Genomic DNA, 19893 nt, shown 5'->3' with positions numbered 1-19893 from the left:
GTGAAAATTATGTTGAAAGTAATGAATTTTCTTGGTGAGTGTTTGATAGAAGAGTACAAACACAGAGATAGTTTCATATTGAGCCTCCAAGGATAAAGATGAACAAAGATTTTTATAGAAAATATTTTTATTTGATTCAGTTTGACACTGCTGTTCTAGGTGATAATATGACTTATAAAGATGTACATGGTCGAGCTAATCTACAGTAAGTACAGTGACTTTTCATAAATGTAATTTTGAAGGAAAGGAATTTGAAGCAAATGTTTGGTCATTGAGATAAAAGCACAGAGATATTAACAACCAATAAGAAAAACATGAAAACTTCATGTTAAATATACTTTGTAAACATACATTTGGCCCCTTGTGTGATTGAGTTTGATGCCCCTGGTCTACACTATCCCATCCAGGCATTGGTCTTGGTAAACCTTCAACAGGCTTACTTACTCTTCTGTCAGTAATACTTTGCATGATAGGGTGTGCAAGAGGAACTTTTCCATGCCAGTTATGATGTAGAGTGAAGATGCAAATAATCACCATCAGGACCATCCTTCTCAAATAAATGTTGAAGGTATTTTAGAAAAAAAACGTCAAACTGAAGTAAACCCTCAAAATCTGCTGTTTATGTCAAAAACGCTGCCATTTTCGCATTAAGAACCAGTACTTATCTAAAGTCATTTGTGAATAATTAATATGCAGATCGTGTTTCAGATTCTTATCTTCTTTATGGATATGTGGAAGTGCTGGCTCAGATACTTTCATCTTAATAGTCATTACAGTCATCCAAGTGTGCGACTCTGATTTTTTTTTTGGTGACTTGAGCAGTGTGAAATGATATACAATCGGTATGTGTGTGTGGGTATAGGTGTGTATGTAGGTGTGTGTGTGTGAGTACACACTATCAGACCTCATCACTTAACCTCAGCAAACATTATTTAAAAAAAAAAATCACTTGATATCACAGGTAGATGAAAGAAAAGAAAAAAAAAATCAAAAATCCATTTTTGAAGAGAATGCAATCTGGAATATATTGTACCCAAAGATGAAAGGAGACCACCCTCCATGTGTCCGCTCCACATTTCTACATGAGTGTTAATCACTAACACGATTGTCTCGCTTCTTGACATCAAAAAGGCTCTAGCAGCACAACCCTGCATGAGTCGAACCAGATGACCACCCCTCACTTTATAACAATGGATTCTGTTGTTGTCATAGTAACACCTTTTTTTTTTAAACATGAGATGTATAGAATAGTTGATTGTTTAATTTTTATGTGACTGTGAAAGCTTGGTGGCAGGTAAGAGGAGCTGACGGACACATCGGATTATTCGTCCGGTGTTGAGTTATATGTATCTTCCCTTACGTCCTCTTTTATTGTAATTTAATATATACGTATGTATGTGTTGCAGTGGTAATGATTAGGTTTGTGTCGCTGGATCTTGTTGTACCAACAAGAAAATGTGTAAACTGTTATTTCCAGTGTTTTATGTACAGCTCGAACCTATTAATCCCACATTGTTCTGGTTTAAGTTTTTTGTCTGTTTCCGATTTTTTTTTCTCACGTTTTCCCCCTTTCCCCAAACTTCTTTTGTTCTTAGTCTTGTGTTTTATATTTTACTTCTTTCATCTTATTGTTTATTCTGTTGCTCCAGTCTACAAATGCATTTGTGTCCAGGTTTGCAACGCGAACGTTAAGGTCACCCAAAATAAAAAAATGTACTCATTTTCTACTCACCCTCATGTAAACTAAGGGTTATGTCTGTTCCTTTTTAGAGTTGTAGACACAAATGTAAGCAAATGGAGCTCAGTTGTCTTCATCATATCGAGGCTTCAATACAAGATGGACTTTACAAGGAGCACCATTGGGTGTTTTTAAGTGTCTTTTCGGATGAAGATTAAGACAACGACAACCGAGCATTAGTTACTACATTATAATTAACTTACATTTTTGCTTATAACTTAATAAAAACGGATTTCTCTGAAAATAATCCTTGTTCGACATGAGGGTGAGATAACCTATAATTGTGATATTGTTCTTTAACATCTAAACCCAAAAAAGTAAAGTACAAACCTCTGTATATTGAAATTAATGATGAATAAATATCAGGGAACTTTATATTATATGTGAATAAAAGCTCTGGTAGAGATCTAAAAGCTAAATGATCCTCCTGTTGATTAGTTTCATTTAAATACACAGTAAGAGTCGGCATGAAATGATTTGTGCATTTCAATGTCCAGATGTGATCAGCAATGTAATGTTTTGTTAAGAGTTGGCGTGTATAATTCCTAGCCAGGCTATATATTTATGCTAATGACCATCTAGAACAGCTAGCAGCATCAGAAATTGAAGAGTGCGTAATTACACTAATGCTTCGCTGGCTAATAGGCCACAGGGGAGGAGGAGTCTGATAACTACTGTTAGCTACTCATTCAGACACACACACCGGCACTGCTGTGTGTGTGTGGGTCTGTGAGAGAGTTCTGATGGAACTAAAAACACCAAGGCAATATATGACATCATCTGCTAATCATTTAGTATAATTGTGAGATTCTTCTTATACACTGTTATTACAGTAGTCATCATGTTTTATCGCTTTAGTGATGCATCACAATTCAAAAGCTGATTGTCTGATGAGTAGAGTAGTTAGAACGTAACCTCTGCCAAACTGTCCGCTTAGTGTAGCAAAGATTCACTCTGTACCTCAGAATCAAATAAATCTGTCTTGCTTCCTGAACAAGTCTTATTACACCGACACTCAACAACTGGAGTCCCCAGTTCAACCCACTTCCTCTTATCTTTGAGTATTGGACATATGAATAAACAATCCACTTGAAAATGTCTCATTGAGAAGTTTATGCCTGCTCTCAAAAAGATTCTGGACCACCTGGATTTGCTTTTTCTTTCTTTTTTTCCACTGTAGCATCTGTTGTGAAAGTGCAGGTTAATGTACTGAAGTGCAGAGAGTGAACTGACCTGGCAGCAGTCGCACCCTCCAGTAGATGTGCAGACACTGCTCCTCCTTACGGTAACCGCGCTGGCACTTGCAGGTCAGCAGAGAAGGGTGTTTGGCGAGCAGAGCTTCCTGCCCTTCCAAGCACTCGGTTGCGGCCTGTTCGCCCAGTGGGAGGACTGCGGCGTCGGCAGCGCAGAGCTCCAGCCCTCGATAGAGCGCCTCACACTGAGGATCAGTGGAGCAGATGCGGTGGGCTTCAAAGCAGTCGGTGGAGGATGGAAAAGGTAAGTATGAAGCTAATGGCAGTACACCTAAAACAGAGATGAACAAATCGTGAGGATGACACATCAACGTATCTGATATTGAGCCTAAAGTGGTAAATAAAACTTAAAAGTTACGAATAATTCATTCACACCCAGCATCTCTGGAGCCTCTCTGGCATCAGGTAGATGAGACAGTTGCCAGAAATGATGTCCACAGGAACATAACAATACAATGTATGCAACGTACTATATATTATTCTGGAGAAAACCAAAGCATTTTGACAAAATGCCTCATAGGTGTGTGGCTATGGACTGTTCCAACACACAGTAAAAAGACAAGAAACATCATGCTTGGATGAAGATATAGAATCAGTTCATGGGACTCATATAGCTCCACACTGCTAGTAATGACATCTGTTCAATATAATCATCATTATTATATAAATTCGTTTTATTTGTACATAATTTCTAAATAATGTGTGATTAATTAAACATTCAAAACAGGAAGAGGACTGTATGGAAAATAAAGTAAGTTGTCAAGGACTGCTCAACTACAATCTCCACCTGAATTCGAGCAACTTGGTTATTAATTTGTTTAAATGGATAATATACGGATATGAAACATTGATAACATTCAGACCCATAAACGATCTAAAGAATCAGAATTGTATAAGGTAAGAACGGATATGAGGACAGCTCCACTGCATAACTCTCATGACATTAGAAGTCACCATTTATATTAGTCATACATTTTCTTCCACATCATGTTGTTCCTGTTTAGGGGTTAAGAAGACTCTTACCTCCGCTTTATTCTCTGCTTTAATAATCAACTGGAGGTTCAATGGAACTTTCTATGTTCACTCTCAATGTGATTAAATATATTTTCTTACCAATAAATGATCCAAACCCTAGGTAAAAATTCACAAAATGAAAGCTTAAAAGCTTCCATGTCAGTGGGTATTGTTTATCACTTTAATAAAGCCTTGCATCAATTGACATCAGATTGTTTCTGCTACAACCAACAAAGCAAATGTATTCCCACAGTGACTGTATCAGCATATTCAATGAAATCAATGCACCAAATTGACAAGTTGATAAATCTAATCAAGCAGCTCATGTAAATAGATGTCCATGGTTGAGAAATGTAGGATTCGATGTGTTTAATGTTGGTGTTGTTGACTAAAGTTCACTAACCTCTGCAGCCATTTAAGGATTATGTTCTATTTATCATCATTTCAGTTGTAGATAAAAAAAAAAAAATATGAGGCAATAAGGGAATTTGAAAAGGAAAAATATTCCAAAAAAGAAAGGAAAAGACATCAGTTTTAGCTCCACTACAGTAGCGTAATGAAAGTGTGGACCACTTATGAGCCAGTCAAGACTTAGGTCCAGACTTGAACGTTAAACTCTTCAACAAAAAAAACGTAATTTAAAACCTCAATTCTACTTTTACAAGACGCACAAGTCACTTCTGTGTAACGTTGTCTTTCCTCAAGATAGAAATGAGCCAGGACGGATTATTAGATTTGTTTGATGGTGTTACAAATCACTGTCTGGATGAATGAAGGTTTTTACAGAATAAGAATTGACTATTATGAATGCTGTCGAAAAAAATGATTTCTATGTTTATTTTTATTTTGATGTCTTTCGTTTAGCATTCCACACTTATGGAAGTTGGATTTATTTGTTTTAGTTCAGCAGAGGATGGATGATGTGGTGAACTCAGCTGCCACGCAATATGAGTGTTTGTTTTAGTTATCAGTAATGTATTTTTATTGTACTTTAACTATAACCATATAATTCTTTACACATTCCTTCACTCCTCTTATCACGCGCACACAAACTCTTAATAATTTTTTGAACTGTGGGAGGAAACCAGATTAAACAAACACAAGCATGTCAAGAACATACAAATACCACATCTATCAGATGCAGTTGCCTCAAGCTGGAAGTGAGCCTGCAACCTTCTACATTGAGAGGGTTGCGTTAAATGCTATCCAGAATTGATGAAACTAAATTATGCAAATGCAGGTGAATTTAGTAGAAGCCAGCAGCACACACTGATGCACAACCTAAGCCAGGGTACTAAATATTCTGGGTTACTTAGAGGTGCACTCACTATTGGAAACATTTAACATTTTTTTGGCAATTGTTATTTGTCTCTTTTTTTCATTCCATTGCCTGTAATATTTTCAAGCTGTACAACTGTATGTGGCCAAGATTGTGGTGTGTGTAGAACAATATTTTGAACAGAAATACTTAAAATCTGTAAATGAAAACATGCTAAAGATGAACATCTTCCAGGTCAAGCAAGAACTCTGCGCAGTGCATAATATAAATGTTGTTCTTTTGCATTCTAAGACAAAATTGCCATGGGTTCACTGCATTTCTTTCCTGTATGTTCTTCTCCTATGATTCAACCGAAACTTCTCTGTGGCCTCACTTTATGATCAAACTTAAATAAGTTTACATTACCTCCTTGGCAGAGGAAAATAATCATTTAGTTCAGGCTGACCCTGATGAGCCCCTGAAGTTGTGTGCTGCTAAAGATCGAAACTTTATTTGAAGTGAAACCTTTTTTTTTAATATTCTTGTTGTGAAAGTTTCTTTCCAGAAGTTGTTTCCTGAAGTCAAACGGCTTCGATCCGAGCTGCTTCCAAGAAAGAAAAAATGTCCTGTGGTCAAATCCAATACATGAAAATGAAGGATGGAGTTTGTGAGGACAGAGATGTGCAACATGAGGAAGAGCATGTCAGGATGGAGAGGTGGCCGAGTGACACCAGCGGTCCTGAGAGAGAGCAAGGATACCATTGTGAGCACTGATGGTTTGGACACGGGCACAGCATGTGGCGCAATCAAGTGTGCACTTCGGAAAACGATGTTGCTCGAATGACACACATTCACACACACACACGCCTGGCTTCCCCGGAGAAGGACCCTTTTATAAGTGTGTCCTGCTGAGAGTGAGACTGGAGGCACAGAACCCATCATTATAACCAGAACACAATACTGCTCAACCGCCTTGCAGAGGGAGGATGGGACAAGGCAATCTAAGTCGCACACAACCCCATTCCTGCACACACACACTCACGCACGGATCACACTGTCGAACTAAAGTAGCTGAGAGCAAAAACAGCTTAACATTCAGTGCCGGATCAGTAGACAGTATGTAAATTGAATATTGAGTGTTCTGATGAAAGACTAAGCACATACATAAAACATTGTTACAGGAACAAATTCTCTCTCCCTCTGAGCGCATGGTGAGCGTGAGGTGAGTAAATAAGTGTCAAGAACAGGAGACTGCAACCTTTTATTTTATTTTCTAACCAAATAGTTTGAAATGATTATAAATCAAATCAAACATGTCCACGTCTTTTAAATGGTTTAAGGCAACATGAAACAAACAGGAGAACAAAAGAAACAAAAAGCCAAAGCCGAGAAAATGGTTCGTGATCAATTATATTGTCATCAGTGTTTTGAAAAACATTTGTCTGTTACTAAACTTCTAGATATAAGAAAATCGTGCAGTTATGACGGACCTCGTCTAGGATTTGACAGAATAATAAACATTTGGTCCCGGGTTGATGAAAGCTGATCAGTGCCACATTGTGTTTTTTCCATGGTTTTTCTCATAGACTCATAGCCTTTACATCAGAACTTCTAGGTGATGTTAAAGTTTCTGGTTTCTGAGCAAGAAAAAAGTTGACCTTGGTCCAAGGAAATCAGATATTTCACAGATCACTTTGAGCCACTAATCTGAAAATAAGCTTTTCTTTTGAGAACTATAAACGTGTTAAATAACACCATCCAGCCCATTCTGCTGCAGGACAAACTGACAAAGATGCATGTGGACCATTGTCTGGTCTCCTGAATCTCTCCTGACTATCTTACTGATCAGGCGGAATGACATCACATCTGACACTGTGGTTTGCAGTACAGGAGCACCTCAGCGGACAGTACTGGCCCCTCTCCTCTTCCCCATATATACTTCAGACTTCTGCTATAACTCGTCCAGAAGTATTTTGACAACACTACCATTTTTGGATGCATCAGGGACAACAGCGAAGACGAGGATAGGACGAGTCTGATACGTGACTTTGTGGACTGGAGTGAGGGGAACCACTTGCAGCTGAACACCTCAAAGACCAAGGAGCTGGTCTTGGACTTCGGGAGGTCCAGGACAAAGCCACGTCCAGTGTCCATCAGAGACGACGAGGTGGAGATAGTTCACAACTACAAGTACCTCGGCGTGTGGCTGGACAGTAAACTGGTCCTGCAACACAGACCATGTGTATAAGAAGGTTCAGAGTAGACTGTACTTTCTGAGGAGGCTCCGATCATTTAACATCTGCAGGAAGCTCCTCTGCATGTTCTACCAGTCTGTGGTGGCCAGTGTCCTGTTCTATGCTGTAGTGTGTTGGGGTGGGAATGTGTCCAAGAGGAGTGTCAACAGGTTGGACAGGTTGATCAGAAGGACTGTCTCTGTGGTTGGCATGAAGCTGGACTCACTGGTGACAGTTGCTGAGAGGAGATCACTGGACAAACTACTGTCCATCATGGATGATGACAGTCATCCTCTGAATACTGTCATCAATGAGCAGAGAAGAAGATGGAGCATGAATGCTCCTTCCCAGATGCAACACTAGGAGACTCAGGGACTCATTCATTCCTCGTGCTATTAGGCTGTTTAATTCTGAGTTTGGGGGCAGGAGTGTAGTGAAAAGATGATTCTATTCCATGTTAATCATTGTATCCTTTTTCTTTGTTATTTTTCTTTGATCTATGTTCTTTATCTTTAGATTTAGATTGTGTCATCTTGTTCTTTCTTTTTATTTCACTTTGTTATTGTTCTTGTTTTATGAATCTATTGTCTGTGTTGCTGTGTGCTTGAAAAACAACTTCCCGAAGGAGACCTCTAGAGGGATCAATAAAGTTGGTCTAATCTAATCTAACGTGTTCAACACATCAAAATAAAATTTGCATCTTACACTTCATGATACCTCTCTCACTCTAAGAAGATCATCATTCTAAAGTCCCGCCTCTGTTAAAATACCTATTTCTTTCACAATAATATTTATGTTTTCCTTGCCGTCCTGAAATGCTATTACAAAGACATTTCTTTTTAACTAAGCAAGACTATGTACCTTCTAATAAAAGGGAAATTTATCAGATTAGGTCTTTTTTAATTTCAATTTTAATCATAATTATTCAGATACAGAAATATTCAGAAAAATATCAAGCCTATAAGATCTATTGGGAAATTGCCGGATTTGGATGATATGAAAACATCTAATGTTAATATTATGTCTCAAATGTTTTGCATATTGTTTGTTTAGGGCTTTTTAAATAATTGATTCAGACATAAAATCTGAATCTGAAAAATCACATTAAAGAGGAATATTTTGATAGAGATTTAGAATGAGGTCATGCGTGTTTTACATAATGCCTGCGGTATTGTAGAATGACCCACGTACGTATTTACCGATGCTAGGAGCATGTGTTGCTGTGACCCACAGCTGCAGGTTGACCTGCCAATGATCACCAGACAATGTGGAGCTAAGGCCACCTATGTATGCCAGAGCCTGTCCTGATGGTCATTTGACCTTTTATTTACATGTGAAGAAGTGATTGAGGAGGAATATATATATATATATTTTTACCCTAAATGCTACTTCACTTTCATTAAAAGTAGTTTGTATTGCACGTTGCAGAGAATAGACAAATCCTTTTGAGTGGAACTGAAGCATCGTGCCACACTTGCAAAGCTTTCTGTGGGATTATATGGAATATGATTTATTTGCTGCTATTATTTAAAACAACCACTGACATGGCATTTTTCATATAACTAAATGTTATTTTTATGTAGGTGAGGTTGTGGTGAAGGCATTGTTTGCCAGCCACAGTAGATGTCCCATCATTCTTGTCTTACTTTTGACATGTGTTTTACTTGATCTTTAAAAAAGACAAATCCTGCTTAAATAAACTGCATTCTCTGAAAAAGCAATGAGACAAGGGTACTTTTGTCTGCAGTTTCCTACAGTTTAAAAACTTTCCCTCTGTGATTGCTGTTGTAAATTGGAGCTTTTTCATGAAAAATGCTCAGATCATAAATATAAATTGATTCACAAACCAATACCAAAATAAAACTTTATTTAAAAAAGTGTTAAGAAAATGAGCTACTGAGTGAACCTTGTTGGCGCTTAAATCGGCTCGAGAGAATTCAGTCATCTGTGTTAAGTGATGCCTAATAGTATATTGTAAACATATCTTCCAACAGATGGACAACTGTTGCACTCTTTGATACACGCTTCTGCTTCTGAGTTTATTTGGATGACTTGCATTAAAATATCAAAGAAATGATTTTCATTTGCAATAGACTCACGATATTTACATCCTGGTTTTAATTGGAAGACACGACATCTTTGGAAATGAACCAGATAAAAGTGACAAACCTAAGATAAAACATTTTCAGAGAATCAAGAAGTTTTAGAATAAAATATCTATCTAAAATATCTCGATTAGGTTATGTGATCTGGATGTGGGTAAAATCTGAGTTCTCACTTAAATATCGAGTTTTATAAATAAATAGAAAAACAGTCTTGTACTAACAGTTGTCCCTTTTGAAAACTGTTGCCAATGAAGGAAAGCTTCTCTAATTCATGATTTTCGGTTAAAGTAAGAGATAAATAATTGAGCGTGTCTGCATTTGGTCCCATAACAAATACCTAAAGCCTGCCCGTGCTGTGGACCACAGAGGACCAGAAGGGAAGATTAATGTTTGTTGTCAAAGACTGTATAAGGCTGTTCAATGGTTGTGACTGAACATTGGCCTTATTTCTATCAAAGAAGACGAATTATTCAATGGTTTGCTTCAAGGCAGGCTGCTACCAAATACTTTTACAAAATTATGTTTGTACTAAAACAGGTCAATCATACATCCTTCGGTTCTTTTCTTTTGAGGTTACTGAAATAAACAATTTAATTAATGCATTTACTATTGTTGTACGTCCTCCAAATCTGTAGGTTGCAACTGGAAGAGTAAATTCAATAACAACCTTGCTGTGGTACCATGGGGTTTATGATCATTGAGTTGGAACAGTGAGAAAAATTATCAATGAGATTTTGAGGCGACACATTTCAGAGCTGGAGACAGACACATCAGCCTCTCTCACCAGGATATGAGCAATCATTTTGGAACACCTATGGAGTGCCAAACCGTTCAGCACCATCACCCAAGACAGAGTCTGGTGCTTAGCCAATAAAAGAGCAAGTGTTTGAGAGAGGACTGTGTCTTCGGGGGTTTGGACAATAGCGGAGGCTTCATTGCCCGGCAACAGATCAGCCTCATTCACAACAAAGTGCTTTAAACATTTGTGTCCTCTCTTTATTTGCAAGTGGAGCCTAGACTTTTATTATTATTTTTGTATTACTTTACACTTTTTCGTACACAATGTGTGACCAATGGGAACAATATCTCAGCAGATGGACAAAGTGTGGCCCTTTGATTATATTTATTTGGCCCTTAATTAGGACAGAGTGCAACCTTAGAACATCATGTAGCTATTGATTTATTTGATACTTATTTCACTCTGTTTATTGTGTTTTAAACTGGTCACGGTTAACACAACATTGTGAATGATTGCGCATTGACTGTATTTATTATATGTAAATAAAACCTAAATATGTAACTTGTACTTATCTGACCAACCCAGCACATTGTTTCTCTACCTTATGTTCAACGTAGAGAGTGCCATCTGGTGGGCTCTGAAATAAAATATAAAATTCATGAAGCTTTATCAATACATTTGAGTTCAATGCAGGGAGATGCAAGAAGTTAAGAACAAGTTTAGTGTCTCTGGAGTCAGTTGGACAATCAGTGAGGACTTTCCCACCGGTATAGTTCTTGTTCTAGAAACAGTTTTGTGCGTCATATTCGGAAATGTGTTGCTTTCTATCGAACCTGCTCATGTTCACACAGGTTCAACGGTTTCTCACTGGAAGTAACACTACCTCTGCGACTTCCTGCTCATTTTGTCAACCCTTAATATGGATTACAAGCTTGAACAAACTTTTACGGGCTCCAGCTGAGAACCAACTTTTCAGGTTCAATACCAGTTTTTCTTTTTTTCAAAAGCGCCGGTTCAAAATTACCCTCAGGATGTCGAATCAGAGCAGAGGCATGCCAGTGTGAAAGCCCTCAAAGTCACTGTATAGGAACTACACACATTTCAATAAAGCATATTCACTATGCGCTCCATTTGGTAACACAGTTCTCAGACATGCTTGTTTTAGCCTTTAAAACCACCACAATAAAGCACCAGTACTTCCTGTGTATCTGTGCATCTGTGTTGACCGGAGTGGACATATTGCAATAGTGACACATTTTTACATTCATTTTAATGACTCAAGCACAATGTTTTGGCCATGGTTGGTCTCCTGAGCTTGTCTCTTGAACTTGTCAAAATGTATTGTCCCCATTTATATTAACAGAACTATATATAATCTGTGGAATACTGAATCCTTCGTGTTACGGTCTATGAAAGTTTTTCTGGACATGTTATGATTGACAAAAATACTGATCATGAAATAATGTTAAAAAACTAATAACAAGTGAAGAAAAATATCAAATAAAATCATATTTAGAAGAAAAATCTGAATCAGCTTTTTTGCCAGTGATGTAAGAACAAAACAGGGATTTGCATCTTTTCAATTTAAGCTTAAAAAAACACAATAATAAAAATTATCCTTGCATATGTAAGCTTGGCAGAAATCCTATGAATGAATGAATCTTTCATTCCACAACACATTGAGTGCACATACTGCATGTTGTCAACACAAAATTAGAATTATATCTGCTTGTCATACATTTACAAGTACAAGCCCTTCTTTAAAACTTCCGCTAGAATCACCACAGTTTTCAAAGACTTGAGTCAGAACTGTTACTCGTTTCTTTTCTAGTGTTTTCTTTTGTGGCTTCATGCTTCCCATTAATTCCTCAAAAACTGGAATCATTTTAATCACATATGCAAGCAGCAAACAACTCGTTTTCCAGCCATGATCCTCTGGATCCTTTGTTATCACAAGAAGAGGAGAGAAAGACAGCATCATTACTATAATTACGATCAAAGAAAGCAATAATAGATGATATCTGCACGCGGGTGAGGGTATCTGGCTGCGAAGAATGTTTCTCTCTTTTCCTCTGCAGGAGAACCCCTGCTGCGGTGCTCCTTCTGTGAAATCTGCTCTCAAATTATATTTAATAGCATACGTGAAACAAAACCCAAACAGCTAGTTTAAATATTGGCAAAAATACTATGTATGAGACATTTGAAATGGCAAGTTCCATTTTTTTTTTTTCTTCTTGGCACAATCTGACCATCAATAAATCTCTTTCGTTCTGAAGGGAGCAGACACCATTACTGGGGTATAGCTAGAACTCCTGGACGGTTTCAATGATCTAAAACCAAGATTAGACACGACTGTTCCTGATCCTGAAAATGAACCTTGAAACAAGAGTAAAAAGAATATTTTTCTGGTCGGTTCAGATCAGATCCACACGAGAGGAGCATTGAAAGAAGGGAGTCAGCAATGAGGCAGAATTTAAGGGAAAATAAAAGACAAAATAACCATTTACAAGAAGTAGGAAAAACATTATTATTGAAACTGAAGCATGGTTGACAGTAAACTCAGATCAAATGGAAGACATGGCACAGATGAAGATGTATTTAAGGAAAGAAGTGAAGAAATGAAGAGGAAGAAGTGGCCAAAACAAAGGCAGAAATGAACACACTGTATGCAAAACTTAAAAGAAGAACTTCAACCAAAAACCTGAACTGAAAATCAGGCAACAGACGGTAAAGACAGAGACTAGATTTGCATGATTAGAAGCGATAGCTTGAGCAAAGAATGTGATGATATATTCTGTGCCAGACAAAAATGGAAACTGATTAGATCAGGTTTTTGTCAAAAGTAAAGAATAATCAAAGACAAGCTGGGATGCCAAGAAAAGATTTTTATACACTGAGTGGGTAGGACCAGAAATCTGACATTCCACAATCCTTGATGAAATACAAGGGTCACAGAGCAGCTTGTTAGGTGAGGAACATCATGTTAGACGTCCAGACCAGCCTCATATTTGATCATCACCCACATCACCCACTATAAGAAAGAAAAGGAATAAAGTCGTAAAATAAAAGAGAAATTCAGGAATTACATGACAGAGGAGACAGAGGACCAGAAAATGTCCCTCAAATCAAAAGTAGCTCAATACAGTCATTCTGAAGTCATTGTAAAATACAACCAACTGTGATCAACCCATTCAAAATCATCTTGTTTCTTATGGCGTCATGTTTATGACATTACCTAAATGACACGGAACCTAAGGACAAGTCTCAACTTGAACACGGAAGTAGTACGTTAAAAATACAATTTAACAAAACAACAGTCCAATATCTCAACATTTAATCAAAAGTCCAATCTCTCACCACTCAAACAATAGTGGAATACCTCGTCACAAACAAGAGAGTGTAAAAAGTAATTGGGCAACAAAGGAACACTGCAGGGTATTTATTTTTCACTAAACTTAGTTTATGTTGAAATTCATCAAGGTCACAGTAACCAACTGGACTATGTAAAGAAAAAAAACTCCTATATATACCTATATCGGAAAATGTGCATAAGTTTCACTTGGTGTAGCAGCACCTGAAATCTTGTTTTCTGCAATCACACTAACTCTGCTCTGTTCTGTGTTAATTCAACGGTAGATTCTGCCTACAAACCTCCATTCAGTCTAAGCCGAAAGGAGGCTGAGCTTTATTGAATATTTTAGCGATCCTACCCAAATGGCCGCCATTACGAGCACAAAGGCATTGCCACAGATTGCTGTCCCGGTTCTGATATCATCTTGGGCGTCGCGGGGGAAAGTAAGCGAAGGGCAATTAAGGAGGTCACTGAGCATCAGCAGAGGTTCACTCACGGTGGCTGTGGTTGTATGTTGTATTATTTCTGCCTAAAACTTTCTTAGAAAAATAACAGATTATCATAAGCGGGTGACTCTTGACTAAAATGAGTGAAACATAAACTCTAGAAACAAGACTCCTTATTCCATTTAAACAATGCTTAAACACAAACATGCTCATAAATTGGCACAAAGTCTCTAAAAGCTAGAAGACACATATATGCAGAACACCATCGTGGTGATACAATCAAATATACAAAGATGGAAATACACAATCATCTTGTTGTAACCAGTCCAGAGCTTTTGCTGATTCAGCGTTATTGGTCAGATGTTTTTTCCAGCACTAAGTTGTATTTTTTTTTTCAGAATATGCTTTTCTATTTTTACTTTTTCTGAACGTTGGTCCGAGAACATAATCCTGACATTTAACCGGTCCGTTGTCCAAAAAAGGTTGAAGACCCCTGCTCTTAAGAGAACTAAAGAGGTGGGGCTCATAGCTGGACAGGAAGCAGATTTTGTGATATCTCAATGTTTGTCACTCTTGTAATTGATAAAACCATATCTTCAGAATTGAGCTTCTTCATGATGTGAGTTAAACATTCAGGATCATTTAACAAGTTCCTGATCACACTCCATATCTATCACCTTTCAGTTCAGCAAACAAGTCTTTGGAATGAACGCAGGTTCAACTGAGAGACTAGGAGATTGGAAGCGTCATGTCTGAAAGTTGTGAATATACCGAGCTCCTCCTGCCAGCAGACTCTGGGTCAGTCCGGCACATCTGCCACCGGGGAAGCAGATGGGAGTCAGGTCAGACCGGGATAACCCTGGATCAGCCTGGACTTTCACCACAAATCAGTCGGACCTCAGGGAGCTGTTGAATCATGGCTAAGTTTCAGTGAGGACACACCAATTCACACACTCTATTTGTACACAACAGATGCACATGGACCCACACGCACACAACACACAGCCAAGACAACAGAAGCCAACATACCATCTGCTGCCTGTGTGTTTGAGTTCCAATTCCCAGTTATCAACAAAACGAACAGAAGACCTCCAGTCTTAACCATTGGATACTCCATTCCGACTCACACGCACACACACACTCCAAGCATATCAGGTGAAGGCAAACGAGTGCAGAGCAGGAAAGTTTCTTACTTTTCATTAAATGTGACAGAAGAAGGATTTGCTCACTTCTCTGGCCCAGTTCATTCACCTCACACACTTCTAATCCTCTTCATCACTCTCGGGCCGTCCTCCTCCCTCCCTCCTCATTCTCCCCTTCTTTTCACGCAACATCATGGCTGCCCCCCCCACCACCCCACCATCCCTCGCTTCACTTGCTTACACACATATAACCAGCGCAGGAGAGTACGATGTTCATTCCTCCAGAAACGTTTCTCTTCGTCCACGTTATCGCCTGTCACTCAGAATCAATACAAACACCGCTTACTACCAGCATCTGTCTGTCACCATCTTTCTTTTGATTCCACCAAATAAAATAAACAAACAGCAATTCAACCACACCTTTATAGCCCCGGGGGCTAAATCTTCCACTTATTTTAAGTGGCTCAGTTAAAGTATAATATCATTTATGTTGCTGTTTTTAAGATAAGGAACACAGATGATCTTGTTGTCAATGATTATTCAAGACATAATAACAAATAAAACTGATGTTTAAGGAAATGTTTTAGGATTGAAAGGAAAACAAACACTGAGATGACTGAATTCGGATTTAAAACAAGAAATAATGAATGTTACAATAAAATGAACAATATTACGTTACATGTTTTTTATGTGATTGTTTAGATAGATGCAAAGTAAGCACACATTGAAATCAAATGGATTTATTAAATTACTTCAACTACATTCGTAAACAACCATATTTTAAAACTTGGTCTCGTGTAAACAATTCCTGCCAATGCCTTGTCTCGTTCGCCATGTTTTTATTAGTATTTGGATCAGTACAAAACTTTCATTAAACAACTGATAATGTAATGTTACATTGGGTCTTGGCATCAGTTTTGGAAAAGATAATGAAAAAATGACAAACATCATTATCGAAACTATCATGAACACCAACAGTTCAAATATTCTTAAGAGTCGATGAACTCAAGATCGGACCGTGACACCAAGAACCATCAAAAATCCACGTCTGGTCTAAAGTAACTAAACAAAGAGATACAAAAATCTATAGTCTCAACAACACGGCCACTGAATCAGAGACAGAGAGGATCTCGAACACATGTCACAGTCTCCCACACCCTGAACACACACACACACACCTCTACACACAAGCAGTGCACAAATACACACACCTGCCGTTGCAGTGATAAGACATCAGCCCTGCTGCTCCAAATGTGTCTGCCAACGGGCGACGCTTGACTGCACTTCCTCATTGAACGACTTGAACAATTTATTCTGACGTGTGCTGAATCCGATAGGGAATTTAGATTGAGATTGAAGAAAAAGCTGAATTAGACACGACCTGGAACCCAGGATGTGAAATGGGTGGTTGGGATGCAAGACTGGGACATGTGGGCTTGTCATTCAACAAGGCAACTAAAAGCTGGACAGTTATTATAAAGGATTATAAAAGCTCGGAGAGACATCCAGTAGTACTTGGCTGCCTTATTGCACAGCAGATTCAATATTTTGCCAACAGACAAGCAAGATTTTTTGGCTTCACTCCTGATATCTGATGTATTAAAGACTGACAGGAGACTCCTCTGCTTTGCTTTCTGATGAGAAAATTGGCAGATATCTTTTCATAAGGAACTCGTAGGGGGTTGTTTATTCAAACTGTTGATATTTCAGATGCAAAAGCCCCCAAAAAGGAATGTGATGATATAAAAAAAATGTCGAAAAATGTATTTAAAAGATGCACTTTGTTTTAATTTTCTGATTTCTAAAATAAACTGAATGACCTCAATACAGCAGTAAATATTTGTCATTGAAAAATATAAACCAACTGAACGTTAAGTTAAGTTAAAGTCGATGATTGACAGTCTAATCACCTTCGCAACGTCACTTTAAATGTTATTGTTCTGTCAACACGCTTTTTTGTAACACGCTGACTTTGCAATAAACACAGTGGTGCTTCTGTTAGTCATAAATGTTAATTATTCATTAGTCATTTTTTGCACACTTGCTGCTAAGAACAAAAGTTGACAGTTGAGTTCTCTAGACAGTTTTAACAAAGTGTGTGTGTGTGTGTGTGTGTGTGTGTGTGTGTGTGTGTGTGTGTGTGTGTGTGTGTGTGTGTGTGTGGGGGGGGGGTGTGGGGGGGTGTGTGTGTGTGTGTGTGTGTGTGTATGTGCTCTTAAGGGCTGCTACTTAAACATTCCTTTGAAATGTATGACTCTGTTTATAAAACTTTACGAAATAGTGAGTGATAACACCACACTTTACACACACACACTGTCCTGCAATAGTAATATGACTTAAATTTGTTTTATTCAGAAGACGATCAATAATTACATTGTAGTCATTTTTATTGTTTACATTGTGGTTAAACAAAACTTCAGTCATATCAAAAGTCTCACAGCCATAGAAACTCAAGGCTGCAGACTCAAGCGCAGAGAAATATGATACACACACACTTACATGCATAACCGAGGCTTGACCCAGACGGACGGAGCAGGCCTGCTTTGGTACGAGATTTGAAAGATTGCTTCAGTTCTACACTGAGGTCCAATATTGTTTTAATGGCTACTGAACTGAGCGCGAAGGGATTACGCCAACGTTAAAGAGATTTGAAAAACTGATTAAATAATTTCAATCTGTAATCAATTTAGCTTATTTAATCTCACCTGTCGTACATTAACGATTCAAAATGAAACAATTTCAACTTTATTTTCCTCCAGACAGTTTTAATTGCATAATATTTTCACTATCCTAATGTAATCTGCATTGTATGAACTGGGCGACCCTAAAGTGCCGTTAGAGATTTAGTGTTAAGGATAAGTTTTGTATTCACAATTCAACTAAGACATTTTTTTTAAGTTATAAATGTGCAGGCATAATGACACAAACATTTCAGAAGAACAATAAGTGCATGTTTGTATAATATGTGCATAATAATTGGGTTTAGGTCTGAAAAAAAAAAACATATTCAAACATAAGCGTGACCTTTTGTAAGTCCAAGAATATGTATGTCTTTTTAATTATTTATCTTTAAGGTTCCGTACAGCAATTATTATCAATTTAGCTCTGTATATATAGGCATCATAGCACTTTTGCGTCAGGACCTTATTCACCTCGATATAAGGCACCGCTATCTCCACCCTATCAGCACAGCTTATAACAAGGCTGGAAGGACCGTGTGATAAAACTTGGGCCAAGGTCATAGTCCAATATCCTCTTCCCAGCAACAAGAACACCAGCCCACACACTCACAAATACAGCTGTACATACATATTATTATATAAGGTAATTGGTGTGCTTTCACAAATGTGTTTGTTGAAAGGAAATCATGATTTTTTTCATTTCTGGTCTCACATCAGCTCAAAAGCGGACGCTCTTTTTCTTCTACATGCCACATTTGACAAATTCGCTCCTTGTGCATATTCTGCTGATGTCGTGAACCCTTTTTCTCACTATCATTTGACAGTAATCTAATTTAAAACTAATTAAAAATCATCTTATAAGGAAAATATATTGAGTGTAGTCAGAATTATAAATATGAACTGTTTTAGATATGAATGCAATTAAATCCACAATCATATTTTAAAAATATTGGCATATTTTATTTAAACATATTACAAATATTTGTGGAAAATAAGTCTTTTTTTTTATTGTTTTTTCTCAGTTATATTTGTCATGCTTTCCTTGTGTTTATTAATGGAGTTGTTGATAAAGTCAAATGTTCTCGCAGCTTGAAGTTTCGCGGGGGAAAACGCGTGCGCGCGTGGATGTGGTGTCCATACCTGTGAGGGTCAGGAGGACGAGGATCCCGGGTACAAACATGCTTGTGGTGTTCCGGGACAGACGTCGGAGGTCTGGATGCAGGACGGGACTCTTCTCTGGCTGCTCCGGCAGCGGTGCCCCCGCAGTCAGACCCCTGTTGTCCGCTACATTCACTGGTGTTCCCCCGCTGTTCACCTCTCACCGGCGAGGGTTTTTCTCAAAGTTTTCCTTGGTCTGGATGGAAAGATTGTAGCGTCCGAAGTTCCCAGGTGTGTTTGAAGTAGCAAACTATTCCCGAAGACGCGTTCTCTCGACTGAGTGTGTGTGAGAGTGAGAGAGGGGTGAGAGAGAGAGAGAGTGTGTGTGTCAGAGACGGTGTGTGTGAGAGAGAAAGAGACTCAAAGCTGCAGAAAATCGGCTCCTGTGGGAAACAGCTGCAGATTTTTCGAACCGTCGATCATTAGTTCAGCGATCCTCCTGCTGTTGGTACTAAGATGCAGATAAACGAGAGAACACCCGCCAACAATTATACAGAATAACTTTTTTATTTTTCTCTCCATTTGCATTCTTTTGTTTAAAGATTTCCACTAAAATTGAGGGGCTTAGAACGAGCCTCTTGGACCCCTGAGTGTGTGTCTGTAAGTGGCTTTAAATAAATTGATACATCCATCAATCCTTACAACAGATACAACTAAAGCAATGACATTGTTGGATGCCATCATTTTAACTCAAAAACAAAAATAATCATCTGTTTTTCAAGCCCAAAAACTGATGATTGCTTTTGGCAATGATATCTAGACATAACTCTGTT

At 38.1% G+C, this 19893-nt stretch overlaps 1 protein-coding gene across 1 annotated transcript in view; it reads right to left on the bottom strand.

The window, feature by feature from the left end:
* Positions 1–19404, bottom strand: part of gfra3 (GDNF family receptor alpha 3) — a 34465-nt gene extending 15061 nt beyond the window's left edge. Inside the window, exons 1-2 of the mRNA XM_087798924.1 lie at positions 19103–19404; positions 2972–3262 (exon numbers count right to left, since the gene is read on the bottom strand). Of these exons, the coding sequence (XP_087655050.1) occupies positions 2972–3262; positions 19103–19142 (331 nt within the window). The 5' untranslated portion in view covers positions 19143–19404. The remainder of the gene's footprint in view (positions 1–2971; positions 3263–19102) is intronic.
* Positions 19405–19893: the final 489 nt, after the last annotated feature.

The sequence above is a fragment of the Callionymus lyra genome, chromosome 9 (genome assembly GCF_982586985.1).
Source record: "Callionymus lyra chromosome 9, fCalLyr1.hap1.1, whole genome shotgun sequence".
Classification (NCBI taxonomy): Eukaryota; Metazoa; Chordata; class Actinopteri; order Syngnathiformes; family Callionymidae; genus Callionymus; species Callionymus lyra.
The sequence above is the reverse complement of the archived record's forward strand: the minus strand, read 5'-3'. Positions and strand labels throughout refer to the sequence as shown.